Source organism: Scyliorhinus torazame, chromosome 16 (assembly GCF_047496885.1).
Source record: "Scyliorhinus torazame isolate Kashiwa2021f chromosome 16, sScyTor2.1, whole genome shotgun sequence".
Lineage (NCBI taxonomy): Eukaryota > Metazoa > Chordata > Chondrichthyes > Carcharhiniformes > Scyliorhinidae > Scyliorhinus > Scyliorhinus torazame.
Window position 1 is genome coordinate 63,343,598 of NC_092722.1, and position 19,842 is coordinate 63,363,439.

The window sequence follows — 19,842 nt, forward strand, 5'->3', positions numbered from 1 at the left end:
CACCCCCAGCTACACTCCCTACTCCCCAACCCCCTACCCCGGCGATGACACCGCCACCCCCAGCTAACCTCAATACTCCCCATCCCCCTACCCCGCACCGCACAAAAGCTCCGACCACCGTGCTCCCGGATGTACCCTCATCAAAGACGTACATGTCCGTCGCACCACCACCCGAGCTGCGAAGGTCGACAAGGACGAGCAGGCCTCCAAAGAAAATGGACATGTAATCCCACTTCACCCCCGACGGACTCTGTGTTTTTCTTAAACAGGGGGTGAATGTGATGAATGGGTAGTGCCTTTAAGATCATGCATGTAATGTCCCTTTAAGACCGGGTTTGGAACCCTGGGGGACTCCGCCTCCGCCTCCACCTCCCAGGGACCGGATAGAAGGTGACGTTCTGTGGGCGGCGCTCAGTGAGCACTCATCTCCCAGGCTGGCAAAGTTCTCTGTTTATTAAAGCCTTTGTTTTACGAGTACACATGCCACAAACTGTCGAGATACCGCTTCTCCTCCTTTATATGTCCGTCTGTCACCGACTCCCACTCCAGCTCCGTGGCCCTGAACTGGACTGATTGAGACAGAGACATCAACTGCACCTGTGCTCCCTTGAAACTGATTTGCTGTTCACATGCAACCCAAACAGACAACCCACTCTGCCATATCTTACTCCAGACTAGTTCTATGTACGTTTTGGTCAGTGGAAGTGTTATTGTTCTTTTACTACACACTAATTTATGTCAAAGACAAAAGCACTGGACAAAATTTTAAACATTTACTGTCTGAAGCTTGAACAAACAATTACAAGCATTGGAGGCAGAAAGCAGCACTTCCTTCACCCACTCTACCTAATTCTAACTCTCACAAAATTTCAAACTCCGTTTCTGACCACTCTCCTCTTACCTTTGTGCATAAGTTCTAAGTGGTCAGCTTCCTGCTCACAGTACGTGTCTCCATTTGTCCAATCTCACACAATTAACCAACTGTTAAATGCCCCTCACAGGCAATTTCCTGAACTAAGGTGCAGTAGGGAGAAATAGTTTCCTCTGGTCAATGTGTCACTAGCCAAAGATCAAAGTGGGTGGCACAGTGGTTAGCACTGATACCACATAGCGCCAGGGATACGGGTTCAATTCCGGTCTTGGCTGACTCTGTGGAGTTGATATGTTCTCCCTGTGTCTGCGTGGGTTTCCTCCGGGTGCTCCGGTTTCCTCCCACCGACCAAAGATGTGCAGCTTAGGTGGTTGGCCATGATAGATTTCTCCTTACTGTCCAAAGATGTGTTGGTTAGGTTAAAGGGGGATAGGGCGGGGGAGTGGGCTTGAGTAGGGTGCTCTTTCAGAGGATCAGTGCAGACTCAATGAGCTAAATGGCCCCCGTCAGCACTGTAGGGATTCCATGATTCTCTGATAGATTGCAAATTCGGGCAACACGGTGGCGCAGTGGTTAGCACTGCTGCCTACAGCGCTGAGGGCCCATGTTCAATCCCGGCCCCGGGTCACTGTCCGTGTGGAGTTTGCACATTCTCCCCGTGTCTACGTGGGTTTCATCCCCACAACCCAAAGATGTGCAGGTTAGGTGGATTGGCCACGCTGAAGTGCCCCTTAATTGGGAAAAAATAGAATTGGATATTCTAAATGTTTTTTTTTAATAGATTGAAAATTAGAGGCAAAAGAGAAAGAGAGGAAATGAGGATAAATTATTCCATACAGTTATATTATTTGTTATTTCATGAAAAACCTGGGGCTACTGAGGCTTCGTAACTGCCCTGCGATCGGATCAGCGGCACGGAGAGTCCATCCATCATCCTCAATTGGCGATCAACTGGGATGCCGGCTGTGATAGAACCGCTGAGCAGATCAAGTTGCCGGCAAGTACAGCCTTGGGATCCACGTTTCAACCATCATCAGGGTCCTCATTCTCCTGGTAAGGTTCGGCCATACATCTCAGCTTTCTGATTTCCAGACGGAAAAGCCAACTTTGTTCCAGTCCTTCCTCACCAGTCAGACCTCCTGACACTGGGGATCAACCTACTGACCCTTCTCTGCGCTCCTCCAGCCCCGAAATATCTGCACTGGGGTTCCACAATGCGAATCATCTGGAATTCCCAGTCTGGTCCAACCAGAACATGAAGTAGTTGAGTCACCCTGTCCTCTGCATATTTCACTGCAAGGAAACATCTCAAGCTCTGCTTATTGCTACTATGTATTAGACAGTAGACTTGCTGCTCAATATGCCCAAGATACTTAGGGAGGCACTGGCATTGTGGTCTTGCCATTGGACTAGTAATCCAGAGACTCAGAGTAATGCTCTGGGGCCGAAGTTCGAATCTAGGTGGTGGAATTTGAAGGTTTTGGGCGGCACGGTGGTACAGTAATCAGCACTGCTGCCTCACAGCACCAGAGACCTGGGTTCGATTCCGGCCTTGGGTGACTGTGTGGAGTTTGCACGTTCTCCCCGTGCCTGCGTGGGTTTCCTCCTGGTGCTCCAGTGTCCTCCCACAGTCTAAAGATGTGCAGGTTAGGTGGAATGGACATGGTCAATTGCTTGTTCATGTCCAAAAGATTAGGTGTGGTTACGGGGATAGGGTGGGGGTAGTGGACCTAGGTAGGGTGCTCTTTCGGAAGGTCTGTGCAGACTTGATGGGCCAAATGGCCTCCTTCTGTACTGTAGGGATTCTATAATTCCATGATACCTACATCCTTTTTAGTTCTTCTTGGGTTATTCCAACTAAATGAAGTGTGTGTAGTACAGTAGACAGGATAATATCTACACAATACAGAAAGACGGGAACAGGAGGAAGCCATTCAGCATCTCGAGCTGGTTGCAATATTCAGTTAGATCTCAACCGATTTGCACATTAACTCCAGCTGCCTGCTTTTGTTCCATATCACTTGATGCCCTTACTTCACAAAAGTCCATCAATGCCGGTCTTTATCCTTGTGCACAACTGGGTCACGTACCAAAAATACCAAGAGCCAGAGAGAGAGAGAGAGAGGACAGAATCCACTTGTGTTGTACATATGGACCATCTTTCTGTGCCTGTGCAGTTGTGTATTTGATGGGTAATATATGTTGGACATAAACAGTTTTCTCCAATCCTGTGACATACTGATGAAATCTACGTGCTAAGGTCTTGAAAGTAGTTCTTTCTTCTTCACACACATCATATTGTAAAAGGACACACTTTACTGTGAGTTTCAAACCGCGGCTAATATCATTTCATCATTTAGAAAACGCCTCCCCATCAACTAACCTGCATGATGAAAGCTCAGGCACAGAACAGGCTGCCCAGCTGGTTCTAACTTGGTACTCCTCAAATTTCAACTATCGCAGTTTGTGGGACCCAGTTACGATGGGCAGGAAGGAACATATCTGGACTGGACAAGGTCGGCCTTCCGTTTCGATCTCTGAGCCATTCGAAAACAGACTGAGGTGATCCTGGAAGTGCCTGAGAATCATATCTCCTTAGACTGTCCCTGCGGATTGAGAATGAGCTGCTTTCACTCGAGTAGAATGGGTTTTGAGAGGGCTGATTAGTCCTGCACATGAACTGCAGACTCTGCCCCATGCAGGTCAGGTGATGGTTGAAGAGTTGGGTAGATGGGATGTTTGCAGGTTTCTGCTCTCTCCCCAATGCCTTGTCTCTACATGATTTCAATGAAGTTTCTCGATTTGTTTGGTGACTTCCCAAATTAATTTTCTCCATCTTTATCAGTGACACGCCAGGGACTCCCGTGAGTCACTGACGCGATGGAACAGAACCTAACCTTGTATATTTCAAAAAATATACCCTCATGGTTATTTACATTAAAACTTGTTGACGTTCTATCTGTGAGTTATTGTCTGTGACTCACTAGAACAAAAAAAAGGAACAAACATTTCAGCATCAGCAAAGTAACACCTCACTATCTCTGAGGAGCTACCAACGGGCCACCTGGAGGCTGCACAGTCCAACTTCGAGGGAGCCAAACAAAGGCCATTTGTATTTGATTGGCCAGGCCTGCCAGTGGAGTCAGTGTGTCGACAAAGATAATGGCCTCCCAAACATTCCTTTTAACCCATAATGGCAGGGACATTAGCAGTCCTGAAAATGAAGCCAGGTTACAGGCGCTGGATACACATCCTGTGTTGAAGACCTTGTGGAGAGATAAGCTCACATGACCGAAGAGTCTAGCTTGTGAATAAGTCAATATCGTCTTCCTGAGCTGCAGGCCAGTCAAGTACTTCCAAACCCTGCCTTCCAAACCCACGACACTACCATCCAGAAGGACAAGGGCAGCAGGCACTTGTGAACATCACCATCTGAAAGGAATTTTCCAAGTCACTCACCATCCTGACTTAGAAATACATCACCGCTCCTTCACTGTCGCTGGGTCAATAACCTGAAAGCCCCTCCCTAACAGCACTGTGGGTGTACCTACACCACAGGGACTGCAGCGGTTCAAGAAGGAAGCTCACCACCACCTTCTCAAGGGCAATTAGGGATGGACAATAAATGTTGGCTTAGCCAGTGACATCCACATTGTAACAATGAATTTTTTAAAAATGCAGGTCATCTCTAGAGGATAACAGAGGGGAGTCTCAGCATGTACGATGCTCAGACATTGGGACGGATGAGAGTGTGAAAGATAAATGCTCAGCCGGAGAGGGAGGTTTCTTCATACGTATCACAAGGACCCTGGAAAATGGCTTTGGCTCCCTGAACATGCCTGATTTTGGGAGTATAAACCCTGGCTGGGTGTTTCTTGGAGGTTGTTTGGGGGTGCACAGGCTTAAGGATTATAAAGCAAATAAACCACGTCAGACCTCATTGAAGTACAAGTGGACCATATTTACAAAAGTGCATCTGTGCAATCACATGTAAAATCAACATTTCCTAATTTTTTGTTCCCTACCACTTATTCTTGGTGTTCCCCCATCAGGGATGGACACTGCCTGCTGACCAGTTTGCCCTGTTGTCTTGGATGACCTCGGCGGCCGTCCTCTGGAGACCCGAGGCTTGGAGGGCACTGGCTGACACTGGCTGTCCCATTGTGGGTCAGCTGCTCTCTCTGCGGTCACAGAGGATGAAGCTGAAGGGCACAGGCACGGGGATTCTGAAGGGCCAATACTCTCAGAGAATCCTGACACGAGGTTCCGGGGTGTCCAACAGATGCTCCTCCTCCCTTTTACCTGTAGACTAGATGGACAACAGTATGGCAATGAGGCATCACCTTACCACTTTGCCACATGAGGCCCATTCCATGTCACCCCTACCACTCAGTGAGGCGAGTGTGGGCAGTTGAGATTTCGCACCCTCGCGGAGTGGATGAGGTCACTCAGGAATTTCCTGGATGGCCGGGCCGGCCTCTGCTGTAGGCCCTGGGTACTGACCACCCTTGAAAGCTCTTCCCATGCAGGGTTGATGTCGGCTCAACCTCTTCCTTCCATCTCAGGGTAGAGGACGCACCGCCTGGCCTCCACTTTACTCAGCAGGACTTCCGGCGAAGTGTCACGGAATCTGGGGACCAGAGGCCTTTGTGATTGGTGAGCCATCTCCTCCTTGAACCGAGGGTTCAATGACGCCCGGGTACCTCTTAAATATGGTGGCTGCATATGACGTGTCATCCAGCCCGCCCACCATGAAAAACATCGGGAAATTTCTGACTGCATAATTAATGAAGCCAGCATTGTGTGATACAGCAACAATTCCCGCCAGCCTCGGTGGTGGAAAAGACCCCGCCTCGGGACTTAATCCCAGAATGGAAAATTCTGCCCCACGCCTCCGAAGCATAGGGGTGGGGGAATCATCGCTGCCGAATAAACTGTGACCTTAATTTTGGGTTTGAGATCCTCGTCTTCAAATATTCTTTTCCTTAGTTAGCCGAAGGTTGAGCTGGAACATTGAAGGTGATGATGAATTATGTCATCTATATCTGCTTTTATTGAGAGGATTCTTCCAAGGCATGGTAATGAGCCCACATTTTCTCAAATCTTGCTGATGTGATTGTTACCTCGGAGGTATGCAGAGATGATACACTTCAGGTTATATGTTAGCAGGAGTTTTATCCAATGTTTTAAAATACTACAGCATGCCTCAGTTTAATTTCTTTTACTACCACATAGGCTTAACTAATCTTACACAGTGAGCAGTCAACAGGCACACACAGTCCAACGCTGAATAACTGAACACTATACTTGCCAATGATCTTAATCAATGGGGGAAGGCATGTTAGATGGAAGCTGGTTGAAAGGAACTTGGGTTTTCCAGGTGTTTTCTAAAAGGTCCATTTCCTCACAGACTTTGGAGAAGGAGTCAGTTCAGACCTGAAGCTCAGTTTCTGAGTGAGCGTGTACACAAGTGTCACCTATCTACTGATGATCCAAACTGAATTTGAAGTTAGAAAATATAAGGGGAGTAGTTCACAGTGAAGGGGGATTGGGTTACAGTGAAGGGGGTTGGGTTGCAGTGAAGGGGTTGGGTCATGATGAAGGGGGTTTGGCCATGGTAAAAGGGGCTGGGTTACGGTGAAGAGGGTTAGATCATGGTGAACGGGGTTGAGTCATGGTGAAAGAGCGCTGGATCACGGTGAAGGGATGTTGGGTTATGGTGAAGGTGAAAGCATTGTCAAAGTTCATGGGTGCGATTCTCCACACCCACGCCGGTTGGGAGAATCGCCTGGGCCGCCAAAATTTCCGGGGACGCCGGTCCGACGCCCTCTCCCGATTCTCCCAAGCGGCGGGAACGGCCCGGCTGAGTTCGCGGGCCGCAGGCCGGAGAATCACCGGAGATACCCAAAATGGTGATTCTCTGGCACCCCCACTATTCTGAGGCCCAGATGGGCTGAGCGGCCAGGCCAAAACGGCGGGTTCCCCCCAGCGCCGTCCACACCTGGTCGCTACAGTCGTGGGCGGTGCGTGAACGCTGGGGGTGGGGCGGCCTGTGTGGGGGGCGAGGGGGGATCCTGCACCGGGCTTCACCTGGAATGTGGGGTGGCCCGTGATCGGTGCCCACCGATCGTCGGGCCGTCCTCTCTGAAGGAGGACCTCATTCCTTCTGCAGCCCCGCAAGATCTGTCCGCCATCTTCTTGCGGGGCGGACTTAGAGTAGACGGCAACCACGCATGCGCGGGTTGGCGCCAGCCAACCCGTGCATGCGCGGATGACGTCCGTTATGCGGCGCCGGCCGCGTCATCTATCCAGCGCCGCTTTTACGCGGGCGACAAGGCCTGGCGCGGGTAGATGACGCGGCCTCGATACTGGTCCATTGTCAGGGTCGGGACCGGGGCCGTTCCGCGCCGTCGTGAACCTCGACGGCGTTCACGACGGCGCGGCCGCTTCGGCGTGGGGGTGGAGAATCCCGCCCCATGCCTTTTATTGATGTTTATCTCCACTGACACACGCGTAAACATTAAAATAAACCATCATACTCTTAGGTATTTAAGATCTGTTTCAAATACATATTCTCTGGTCCAGGTGAAGTATAGAACATGAGGCAACAAGATCAAGTCTTAGGTACAAAGCAGATGAAGTAATTTAGTACTTAGCGGGATCACCCTACATCTTTGTAATGAAACCTCGGATCTGGACACTACATTGAAAAGGAGGACAGTTACTGCCAATATTTGTCAAAGACCGCAAAGCGTATGCTTCGCCTCCAAGAGCTAGGAGTGATGGGTAGAGGAATTTACTCCCCCTTCTGTTTCTACAGCTGACCACTTAATAGAATTGCAGTTTAGCATGTGACAACTCCAAGACCAGCTGCATTGAGCTCCTCATGAGCAAATGTCCCGAATATCATTCACAAACCCTGAACCTCGCTCTCACAGCTACTACTGACATTCTGGGCTCCAATGACAGCAGATTTCCTTGTAGCTTTCAATATATTTTAGGATTAGATGGAGACCTCATGGCCAATCCATAGACGGAGGAGAAAGTTACTAGTCCAGTCTTTGACGTCCTATCTTGCTAGAGGACAAAGGATGGGGAGGGTAGAAGGGCCCTGCTGAGAGTAGCAGTCAACAAGCAAGGATATATTAAGCTAGAGCTGGTCAATTCAGAAAGGGACTGACATATATAACTAAACATTGGGTCTACTGCCAAGGGCAGAGTGATATTTCCTCATCCTAATGAATAACATAAAATTAGATCAAATGTTACTGCAAATGTTAGTTTGTCTGCTCAGCAGCTTTATGATAATCCAGTTAGGTGATTTGCAATTGTCCTCATCCAACTCAAGTTTGAATCAGTCTATCCTCCACAAGACAGAGTAAGTGCATTACGAGACTGAGATTAAAATATCCAGGGCGGGATTCTCCGCGAACCGCCGGGATGGGCAACTCCGGCGTGAAGGAATGGCGTGAACCACTCCGGTGTCGGGCCGCACCTTCAGGGGCTAGACTGGCGCTGGAGTGGTTTGCGCCCCGCTGGCCGTCGCGGAAGGGGATGAGCGCCACGCCAACTGGCGCGGAAGGGCCTCCGCCGGCTGGCGAGAGTTGGCGCATGCGTGGGAGTGCCAGCGTGTGCTGCCGTCATCCCAGCGCATGCGCAGGGGGGGATCATCTCCGCGTCGGCCAGCGCGGAGGGCCACAGCAGCCGACGCGGAGGAATAGAGTGCCCCCACGGCACAAGCCCACCCGCGGATCGGTGGACCCTGATCGTGGTCCAGGCCACCGTGGGGGCACCTCCCAGGGCCAGATCCCCCTGCGCCACCCCGAGGACCCCGGAGGCTGCCCGCGTAGCCAGGTCCCGCCGGTAAGTACCTTCTCTAATTTACGCCTACGGGACCGGGCGAAAACGGGTGGCCACTTGGCCCATCGCGGGCCGGAGAATCGCCGGGGCCGCCGCTGCTAGCGGCCGCCGCTGCAAAATCCCCGGCGCCGGAGAATTCGGCAGCCGGCGGGGGGTCGGAGAGTCCCGTCCCCAATCCTTTTTACACAGGACTTTATTTTTAGGATCCTGGATCAATCAATTGTCTGACTAGATATTACAATGTGCGATCATAATGGACGTGGGGAACAATTATGGGGGAGGCCAATGATAGCCATTGATAGCCAATCTTAGAGAAAAAATAGAACACAACCAAAATTGCGAACAAGTGCACGCAACCAAGGGGGAGAACTGAACCGACAGGCATTACCGATATAGAATTCATTGATAGTGTCGACATTTGGGGCGGAATTCTCTGGCCGTTTGCTGACGGCCGGATTCTCTGGTCCCGTTGGCAGCGCAGCCAAGGTTTCCCGATGGCCTGGGGTGGTTTCAATGGGAAATCCTATTGACAAGCGGCAGGAGTAGAGAATTCCGCTGCCAGCAAACGCCCATGCAGCTGAAAAACACGAGGCTGGGAGATCCGAGAATCCTACCCTTGCTTCCAATGACTTCACTTTTGTCCGGGAAGATTTCTTGGTAAGGTTTAGAATAAGAAACAGGAATGGCATCATGGCAAATGAGTTCATGCAGAGATCAATATTGGCGAGGATGCAGGTTGCATGTGGAAAACTGTCAATGCATTGACTGGATGCAGCAGTAAAGTGAAGATGCCATCAATGAGTGTTTAAGGAATGACTCTTGCTCCATCTTGTAGACTCTCCGTCTTCAACTTCGTTTACTCTTGGACGTTTCCTGTTGCACTTACTCCATGGCTATTATCCCTTTGATGGTCAACTTGTGAAGCCACGGGGAGACTGTATTGGAAGCTGCACTTCCTCCTGAAACAGTCCGGCATCTGCAGTAATGCTTCAAGATGCTCGCAGTGGCTGCAAGGGCTTCACGGTATCTTGCATTCTGCTGTTGACAGTTGTATCAATGGTCTCTCGGCTCAAGGCTGAAGAAGATAATCTAGAGCTACAGGACTCATCCTGACATTCTTTCTCTGTCCAGAAAGCCTGGCATAGTGATTGATCTTAAAGAGGAAGATTCATCCATGCTGTCTGGGAAGTGAATATTGACTCACTGTTTATGGTTTGATTATTACTGATAGCAGCAGATCAATGTAGTAGCAGGTTCATGATGGGATTGTTTTAGGGGCTAATGATTCTCTTGATTTTGTCAAGTCTGCTGGTTGAGAACAGAATGGGCAGTATCGAATCAGCCTCTAGTTATTCGCAGTACCTGATATTCAATTGGACTGACAGTAAAGGAACTGAATATCAGACATTGTGTATAAACAGGTCGTCTATCTGATAACACACATTTTGCCTGCACCTGACATGAATCCCACCTATCCACTCAGCACATGCATTGTTCCAAAAGGTAGCTCGAGATAACCACCGCAAAAACTCTGAACAATTACCACAGAATGAAGCATTAATTTGTCTCTTAAACTCCAACTCCAATGAAATCCTATGATATATTATCAGGATCAGCTCAGTAAAGTTTAATTGTTTTTATTAAGTTTATTAACTAGGTTTGCTGTAGTTTCTGGTGTTCAAAATGAGTATCGCTTCATCAATGTCCGAGGATGAAATTGTTGAATGGTCCGAAAAAAGTCGGCAACGTAATTGCGCTGTGACTAGGGCTATTGTCATGTGAGAGTACCCTTAAGAAAAGGGTGTTTAAGAAATGTACCTTTAAGATGGATGTTTATCAGTGATGTCAGAGAGTGGGTGGAGCTGGGCTGTCTGTCAGCTTTTTACTTTCGTTTTAGACTGTTTGCTGCAGGGCGTGTTTTAGTTTCGTTTTCAGAGCTGGAAAGCTGCAGTCACAGCCAGAAGGTATATTAGAGTCTCTCTCTGTAATCTAAAGACTGTAAATCGATCCTGGTGATTTAAAACTAATAACAGTAGTGACTTTAACCTGATGTGCTTCTGGTAAAAGGTGTTTTAAGTCTTATAGATGTTAAAAGGAAAGCTTAAAAGATTACTTAGTGTTGTAGTCTTCGGGGGTTGTATTTGAATTAATGGTTGCTAAGATGTTCACTGTTTGTTTTAAAAAGGTTAACTTGAGTTCATAGAATAAACATTGTTTTGCTTTAAAAAATACTTTTCTATTTCTGTTGTACCACACCTGTAGAGTGGGCCGTGTGATCCCCATACCACAATCTAGTAAATGTTGTGGGTCAGGTGAACTCCATGATACACTTTGGGGTTCTCTAAACCCTGGGCCAAACAAACTGGGGGCTTGTCCAGGATTAAAGTTTATCTATTGGATTGGCTTTGTGAACTTAAAGACAGTGAGGGGTGAGCATATTGTGGTTGCTTTTCAGGTGTGATATTTTAGTTTAAGTAGGGAGCATGTTGTGGAAAATGGCTCTTTCAGAGGCTCTGAAGTTTTTGGGGGTAGAGACGGTCACACACAGTACCTTATTGACAGAGACTAAAAGCAGACTGTTAGATTTGCCAAAAACATTGCAGTTAACATTACCTGACAAAATGCGAAAAGATGAGGTCATTATGGCGGTGGCTAAGCATTTAAAGTTGCCTGAGATACAGTTTGACTCATTGGAAATGGCAAAAATTCAGTTACAAATTAAACAAATGGAACATGAGAAAGAATCAAAGCAGCTTTAACTGTCTGTCGTGCAGCCTGTCACATGAGACATTAAACCAAGGTCCTGTCTACTCTCTCAGGTGAATGTAAAAGGTTCCATGGCACTATTTGACGAAGAGCAGGGTATCCCGGCCAATATTTATTCCTCAGTCAACATCACTAAAAAAGTTTTTACTGGTCATTAGTATGTTGCTGTGTGTGAGATCTTACTGTGTGAAATATGGCTGCCTGCGTTTCCTACATTACAACAGTGATGACACTTCAAAAGCATTTCACTGCCTGTAAAGTGCTTTGGGAGGTCCTGAGCTAGTGAAAGGCACTAAATGAATGCAAGATTTTCTTTATACGTTCAAACGGCCAATTATATCTGAACCCACCACCTTCTATTTTACAGGATCGCACAACTGTTACAGAACAGGAAGAGGCTATTCAGCCCTGCATCAGCACTCCAGATGTGCACAATTCTCCGAGGGCCATTCTCCCGCCCTCTCCTCGTAACCCTGCACACATCTGCCTGTTCAGGTAAAGGTCTAATCCCCTTCTGAGTGCTTCGATTGAACCTGCCTCCACCACACTCTCAGGCACCACATTTTAGAAAGAGTGTGATACCAGTCAGCCAGGTTAACACTTAGAACTGCGCTTCAGTTCCAATATCAACAAAACAAACAATGCCTTGCAATTATTATAAATAATTTAATAGTGGCAAACCTTCGCTCAGTGTTTCAAAGTCAATAGGTCCTTGATAATTATCCTATTATTCTCCATTAGTAATTAACATTCCGAATCACAGTACCAGAATATACCCATCATTCGTGAAAAGGCCGGAATGAAAACATAAGGGGTAACGTGATTCAGGATGCTGATGAATTGTGAGGTCACTCATTGGTCTTACACTTTGACTTGAATGAATGTCATGGCTGCAGATGTGAACTCTGATTTGAAAACAAGTTTGCATTTAAATAATCACATTAGACCTCCTTTAGTAAGCGGTGTTTAATGGGCCTGCCTGGCGCCGCGATCATCCCGTTCCCGCAGAAAGTCAATGGACGGCTGGCTGGCCCACCACATCCCTGCCATGGGTCCCGCCAAGGCAAGCCTAAGATTCCGATCTCTGCCTGGTATAGAATATCAATCAGAAAGTGAAGCTAGAGTTAAAATTCCAAACCGTACCGTGGTTGTGTAAGCGGCATCCGGATCATCTTCCAGAATTCGGGATAGGCCAAAGTCTGAGACTTTGCACACCAAGTTGCTGTTGACCAGGATATTTCGAGCTGCGAGGTCCCGGTGTATGTATCCCAAGTCCGACAGGTACATCATTCCAGCGGATATCCCACGGAGCATCCCAACAAGTTGGATGACTGTAAACTGACCATCGTGTCTCTATAGGAACAGAAGAAAGAATCAGTCCTTCTTCAGGGTGATCCTAACAAGTTGTTGCTACAAAGTCATTCCTCAGAAACAGGAGATTAAGAGCGGGATTCTCCGGTCCCCCAGCCGCGTGTTTCTCGGCGGCGCATGTTCGCTGAAGGTAGGATTCTCTACTCCCGCCGATTGTCAATGGGATTTCCCACTGAAGCCATCCCATGCCGCCGGGAAACCCGCGGGCGGGGGTGTGCTGCTGGCGGGAGAACAGAATCCCAATGGCCGGAGAATTACAGTCGTAATCTTTAAAAGAAAACGAAATAAGAATTAATTAAACTAAAATAATACCAACAAATAATACCTGTCAAAATAAGTTCAACCTCATCAGCAAGTTATGTTAAACTTATATACGGGTTCAGCATCAACTGGAGTACTGTGTCCAGTTCTGGGTACTGAAGCTATGCACTTTGGTAGGAATAACACAAGAGCTGAATATTATTTAACTGGAGAAAGACTGCAGAAAGCTGCCAACAGAGGGATTTGGGGGTACACTTGCATAAATCACAAAAGCTCGCATGCATGCTCAGCAGGTAATTGGGAAGGCAAATCGATGTTGGCCTTTATTTCAAAGATAACGGAGTATAAAAATAGGGAATTCTTGCTAAGACTACACAAGACACTAGTTAGACCACACCTGGAATACTGTGAACAATTTTGGACCCCTTATCTAAGGAAGGTTATACTGGCATTGGCGGCAGTCCAGAGGGAATTCACGAGGTTGATTCTGGTTATGGAGGGATTTTCTGATGAGGAGAGGTTGAGTAGAATGGGCCTGTACTCATTGGAGTTTAGAAGAATGAGATGCGACCCTATTGAGACATATAGGATTCTCAGGGGGCTTGATAGGTTAGATGCTGAGACGATGTTACCTCTTGTGGGAGAGTCTAGGACCAGAGAGCATAATCTCAAAACAGAGGTGAGGAATCTCTTCTCCCAGAGGCTTGTGAATCTGTGGAGTTGTTTATTGCGGAGAGCTGCAGAGGCTGGGAGGTTAAGTACGTTCAAGGCTGAGATAGACAGATATTTAATCAGTAAGGGAATCATGAGTTATGGTGGTACAGTGGGGAAATGGAGTTGAGGATTGTTGTAACATGCACAGATCCTATTGAGTGGTGGCAATTGGTGACCAAATGGATCTCAGGGAATTTGAGCACACTCGATAAGGGGGCGGGGCAATTATTATCCTTTTCTGTTGTATAAATAGAGCCAGCCAGTTAGGTACCAGCTAGAGGGAAGACCAGTAGCAAACTACTGGTCCTGTGTAAATAAAGTTAAGTTTTGTTTGATTCACAAAATCATGTTGGACTCTTCATGGCCCTCACAAAAAGGATTATATCAGATCAGCCATGATCTCATTGAATGGTGAAGCAAACTATGGGCTGAGTGGCCTACGTCTGATCATACTTCTTAAGGTCTAAGTTCTATGTTTTAGGAAAGATGGGAAGGCATTAGAGAGGGTGCAGAAGGATTCAAGAGATCATTTGCCGGGATGAGGAACTTTAGTTAATGAAGACAGATTGAAGAATTTGCTCTTCTTGGAGGAGAGAAGGGAGGGTTTGATGGAGGTGTTCAAAATCACGAAGGAACTGGACAGAGTAGGTGGAGAGAAACTGTTTCCATTGGTTCAAAGATCGAGAACCAGAAGGCACAGGTTTAAGGTAATTGGCAACAGATGCAATAGAGACATGAGAAAAAGCTTTTCCACACAGTGAGTGGTTAGGGTCTCCAATGCGTTGCTTGAGAGTGTGGTGGAGGCTGGGTCAATTGAGGCTTTCAAAAGGGAATTGGATCATGATCTGATAATAAAGAATGTGCAGGGATCGGGGGAAAGGAGGGGAGTGGTGTTCGGAGAATTGCTCCTTCAAAAAGCCATGCTGGCACAAATGGGTCAACTGGCCTTAACCATTGTGCGATTCGACACCACATTACGGGGGGGATTTACCGAGCAAGCCACTGTGTGTTTTTTGCCAGCAAGGCGGCCTGCCGGCGGGACCGCCGGCATGAACAGCCGGTAAATTCCAGCCATGAATACACTTGCCCTACTGAAAATATCAACACAAAGTGATTGTTTTTACCCCACATCTAAATTCATCAGTATTAAAAAGTAGCATTTGTTTTAAAGTGTAAAAGTTTCTAAAATAGAAAACAATTTCAAATTTCTAACTCCTTAGTTCAAATACAATGTGTGTAGTTGAACTCCACCACAACCTTTTGGTGCATGGTGTCAAATAAACAGCCTTCTTCAGAAAACTTGCAAAGTAACTAAACTTTCGATCCATGTATTGTGAGACATGGAATTTTGACGTGTAACGATATCCTTACTGAGGATTTGTAATTTCTATTGCGAAGGTACAAATTCGTTTCACGTCATTTCCTCTTTGTGTTAACTCACTTTGAGCAAAATGAGGAAAGCCTGTAGAGATAGGGTCTAGCTTGTGAAGGCCACAAGACAGGAAGCGAAAAGTCTGCAGAGGGGTGGAGGGTCTGGGCCAAATGGGGCTGAAAGTTAAAAGCAGAAGTAAGCAGGTTGAAGGCGGGTTTGGGTGAGGGAATTGCATTTTTTAGAGTTTAAACACCATCACCGCACTCCCATGCATCTCCCACCGACCCAAATTTGGCTGTGTTGTCCCAATTAAGATTGTTCCCGCACTGTTTGTCCTTTAGGGGGTGTTTTCTCAATACAGGTTTATATCGTTGTGACTGATTCGTCATCTAAAAATGTGCTCGCTAATTTTCCACAACTTAATCTCATTTAACTGTAAATACCTCTTTGGGCTATCGTTTCAGGTATAGAATACATAGAACATACAGTGCAGAAGGAGGCCATTCGGCCCATCGAGTCTGCACCGACCCACTTAAGTCCTCATTTCCACCCTATCCCCGTAACCCAATAACCCCTCCTAATCTTTTTGGACACTAAGGGCGATTTAGCATGTGCCAATCCACCTAACTTGCACGTCTTTAAACTGTGGGAGGAAACCGGAGCACCTGGAGGAAACCCACGCAGACACAGGGAGAACGGGCAGACTCCGACCAGACAGTGACCCAGTGTGGAATCGAACCTGGGACCCTGCCGCTGTGAAGCCACAGTGCTAGCCACTTGTGCTACCGTGCTGCCCACGGTATAGCACATAGGTAAAGCATGTCACATTGTCTCTATTTCACAGACATAAACTTAAAGTACTGGAAGAAAATGCACAGTTCAGTTAAGTAACAGTGGTGCAGTGGATGATGTGCTGCCCTTCATGCAATTAGCATCATTAACGTTAGATGAGCATTTCGTACAAGTACTCAAAAAATTAATCTAATATAGGGTGGCACGGTGGAGCAGTGGTTAGTACAGTTGCCTCAGAGTGCCAGGGTCCCGGGTTCAATTCCAGCATTGGGTCACTGTCTGTGTGGAGTTTCCACGTTCTCCACATGTCTGCGTGGGTTTCCTCCGGGTGCTCTGATTTCCTCCCACAGTCCAAAGATGTGCTGGTTAGGTGGATTGGTCATGACAAAGTTGCCTCTCAGTATCCAGGGATGTGCAGGTTAGGTTATGAGGATAATAACCTTTATTAGTGTCACAAGTGGGCTTACATTAACACTGCAATGAAATTAATGTGAATATCCCCTAATCGGCACACTCCGGCTCCTGTTCAGGTACATGGAGGGGGAATTCAGAATGTCCAATTCACCTAACAAACATGTCTTTCGGGACTTGTGAGAGGAAACCAGAGGGGACCCATGCAGACACGAGGAGGGCGTGCAGACTCCGCACGGGCAGTGACCCAAGCCAGGAATCGAACCTGGGTCCCTGGTACTGTGAAGCAATAGTTAGGGCGGGGTGGCCGGGGGAGTGGACATGAGTAGAGAGCTCTTTCGAAGGGTCGGTGCAGACTCAATGGGCGAATGGCCCCTTTCTATGCAAACAGTTAGCAGCTGATTAACTTATAAAGCACAAAATATTTCTCACATAATCTAATATTATTTGATTGGAATAAAAATAGCTTTGCAATTTCAGGCTGTACTGCACTTGTGTATTTATGATGTGTTGGCTGGAAGCACAGCGAAATATATAAATCATATTTTAATAACATTTTCTGATTACCACTGAATACAACATTTCTGCAGGATGTTTAGATTTAGCCTTTCCTTTCAATATGAGTGAGCATGCAAATAGTGTTCTTTGGTGTTTCTACAGTTAGATCAGTGTCGAGTAACAGCGGGATTTGGTTTCCAAATAAAATTTGAGTCACATTTTTGAACTCGGTGCTTAACTCCTGATCCCCCAGCCAGATAACAAATCGCAGTAGTTGTAAAATCTAATTTCCAACAAAAGATTTAAGACTGACTGCTGTGAAATATAGTCTGTCTTCCCTTGACTGCTCTGCTGAGTAAACTCTTTGATGAGGTGAACATAAGGGGAAGAGAAATCCGAAAAAATAATTGAATCAGTCAGAAATTTGATTTTCTTCTCATTTTGAATATTCTCTCCCCTTCGAATTTAAGGTGAGGAATTATATACTGCCTCTGAAACTACCCAACCTATTTATTCAGCATCGCAATCAATATAAATAGAATTTTAAAAATGACGTTTACCGAGATTCTACAATGAGAAGTAAGAACCCAAGTTGGTTTAATGTTCTGTTCGAATATGTGTCGCAAGCTTACCCTCAGAAATGAATCCAACGAGCCATTCTCCATGTAATCTGTAACTATCATCACCGGTTTACCTGCAAACGAGATGGGCAAGGATTGAAAGGTCTCACATGCGTAGCCCATGTTGAACTGAACTCAGAGCAATTCTATAATCAGTGGAGACATATCGCACAGAGTAAACAAGATTTGAGAACATGGGACACCGGAGCTGTGAAACATGTTGACTCTGATTGGCTGTCACAAATGATTTGTTTTCTAAACTTCTCTCCCTGAACGCGATGCCCATTTGGTTTTCAATTCAATCTGCAAATTATTTAGCTCTGCTGCTTCAGCAGGCTGTAGTTTGCACTCCATTAAGATTCTTAGAAGGGCCTCAGATCTAAATTCTGTCCAGTTTGACCTCCAGCAAACCCAGACTCCTCTGGGCCTTCCTTTCTGAATACCACTCCTTGCTGGTGCAGGGTGTGAGGTTCTCCATTTTGGCTGAAAAAATAGAAAGGCAAATTCTTATCTAAATGGAAAGCAGATTCAAGATGCATCTGGGCAGAGGGATCCGAGTGTCTTTGTTCATGAGTCGCAGAAAGTCGGTAGGCAGAAACCGCATGTAATTAAAAAGGCAAATGGAATGTTGACGTTTATTGCAAGAGGACTGGAGTATAAAAGTAGGCAATTGTATAGGGTGTTGGTGAGACCTCATCTGGAGTATTAAGTCCAGTTTTGGTCTCCTTATTTGAGGAAGGATGTGGTGGCATTGAGGCAGTTCAGAGAAGGTTCACCAGATTGATTCCGGGGATGAAAGGGTTGACGTATGGGAAGAGATTAAACAGTTTGGGCTTATAGTCGCTGGAGTTTAGAAGGATGAGAGGGAATCTGATCGAGGTGCATAAAATACTAAATGGGATTGATAAAGTAATCGTAGACTGAATGTTCCTCATTGTGGGCAATTGGAACATACATAGAACATAGAACATACAGTACAGAAGGAGGCCATTCGGCCCATCGAGTCTGCACCGACCCACTTAAGCCCACACTTCCACCCTATCCCCGCAACCCAACAACCCCTCCTAACCTTTTTGGTCACTAAGGGCAATTTATCATGGACAATCCACCTAATCTGCACGTCTTTGGACTGTGGGAGGAAACCGGAGCACCCGGAGGAAACGCATGCAGACACGGGGAGAACGCGCAGACTCCGCACAGACAGTGACCCAGCGGGGAATCGAACCTGGGACCCTGGTGCTGTGAAGCCACAATGCTATGCACTTGTGCTATCGTGCTGCCCTAGAATGAGAGGTCACAGATATAGGTTGAGAGGCAGTAGATTTAGAACTGAGATGAGGAGGAACTACTTCTCACAGAAGTTGGTGAATTTGTGGAATTCGCTGCCCCATAATGAGGTGGAATCTGAGTCATTAAATGTTTTCAGGAAAGTGGTAGATATATTTTTGATTTAAAAACGGGTTAAAGGGATAAGGGCAACAGGTGGAGAAGTGGATTTGAGAGATCAGCCATGATCTGATTGAATGGCGGAGCAGACTCGAAGGGCTGAATTGCCCACTTCTGCTCCTAATTCCTATGCTCCTATGTCCTATGTCCCTATATCGTTTGGTGGGTCTCTATTAAGTGCTTGTGATCTTTATTAGGTTAATTGTGTGTATTCATTAACTACAAGAACTATTTACATATACACAATAAAAGATTCAAGCTAGGATCTGTCTCCATGCTTGCTTGTACACAAGGCTCTGTCCAGCTTGCATGCCAAACAGCATAAGCAGCAAGTAATAGACAGAGCGAAGCGATCTCACAACCAATGGATCAGATCTGAGCTCTGCAGTCCTGCCACATCCAGTCGTAAATGATGGTGGGCAATTAATATTCCAGCAATAATTCTGAAGTCTTGTGCTCCAGAACTAGCCAAACTGTTCCATTGCAGCCAGACAACTGACATCTACCAGCAATGGGGAAAATTGCCCAGGTTTGTCCTGTACACAAGAAGCAGGACAAACTCAACCCGTCTATTTACCACTCTATCAGTCTACTCTCTATCAGTAAAGTGATGGAAGGTTATTTTATTTTATTTTCCTTGGAACAAAGAAGGCTGAAGGATGACTTAATTGAGGTGTACAAAATTATGAGGGGAAGAGATAGAGTGGACAGGATAAAATTGTTTCCCTTGATGGAGAATTCTGGAGCCAGGGGATATAGATTCTAAATAAGTGGCAGAAAGTGTAGAGGGGGCATGAGGAAGAACTTTTTTTTACACAGAGGTTAGTGGGAGTCTGGAATTCACTGCCCGAGTTGGTGGT

At 46.6% G+C, this 19,842-nt stretch overlaps 1 protein-coding gene across 2 annotated transcripts in view; it reads right to left on the minus strand.

The window, feature by feature from the left end:
* The window catches only part of LOC140392850 (ephrin type-A receptor 8-like), a 504,074-nt gene that overhangs the window by 152,608 nt on the left and 331,624 nt on the right, over positions 1-19,842 (minus strand). For both annotated transcript variants that reach the window (XM_072478582.1, XM_072478581.1), the window contains exons 10-11: positions 17,549-17,610; positions 12,641-12,850 (exon numbers count right to left, since the gene is read on the minus strand). In XM_072478582.1, coding sequence (XP_072334683.1) covers positions 12,641-12,850; positions 17,549-17,610 — 272 coding nt within the window. The remainder of the gene's footprint in view (positions 1-12,640; positions 12,851-17,548; positions 17,611-19,842) is intronic.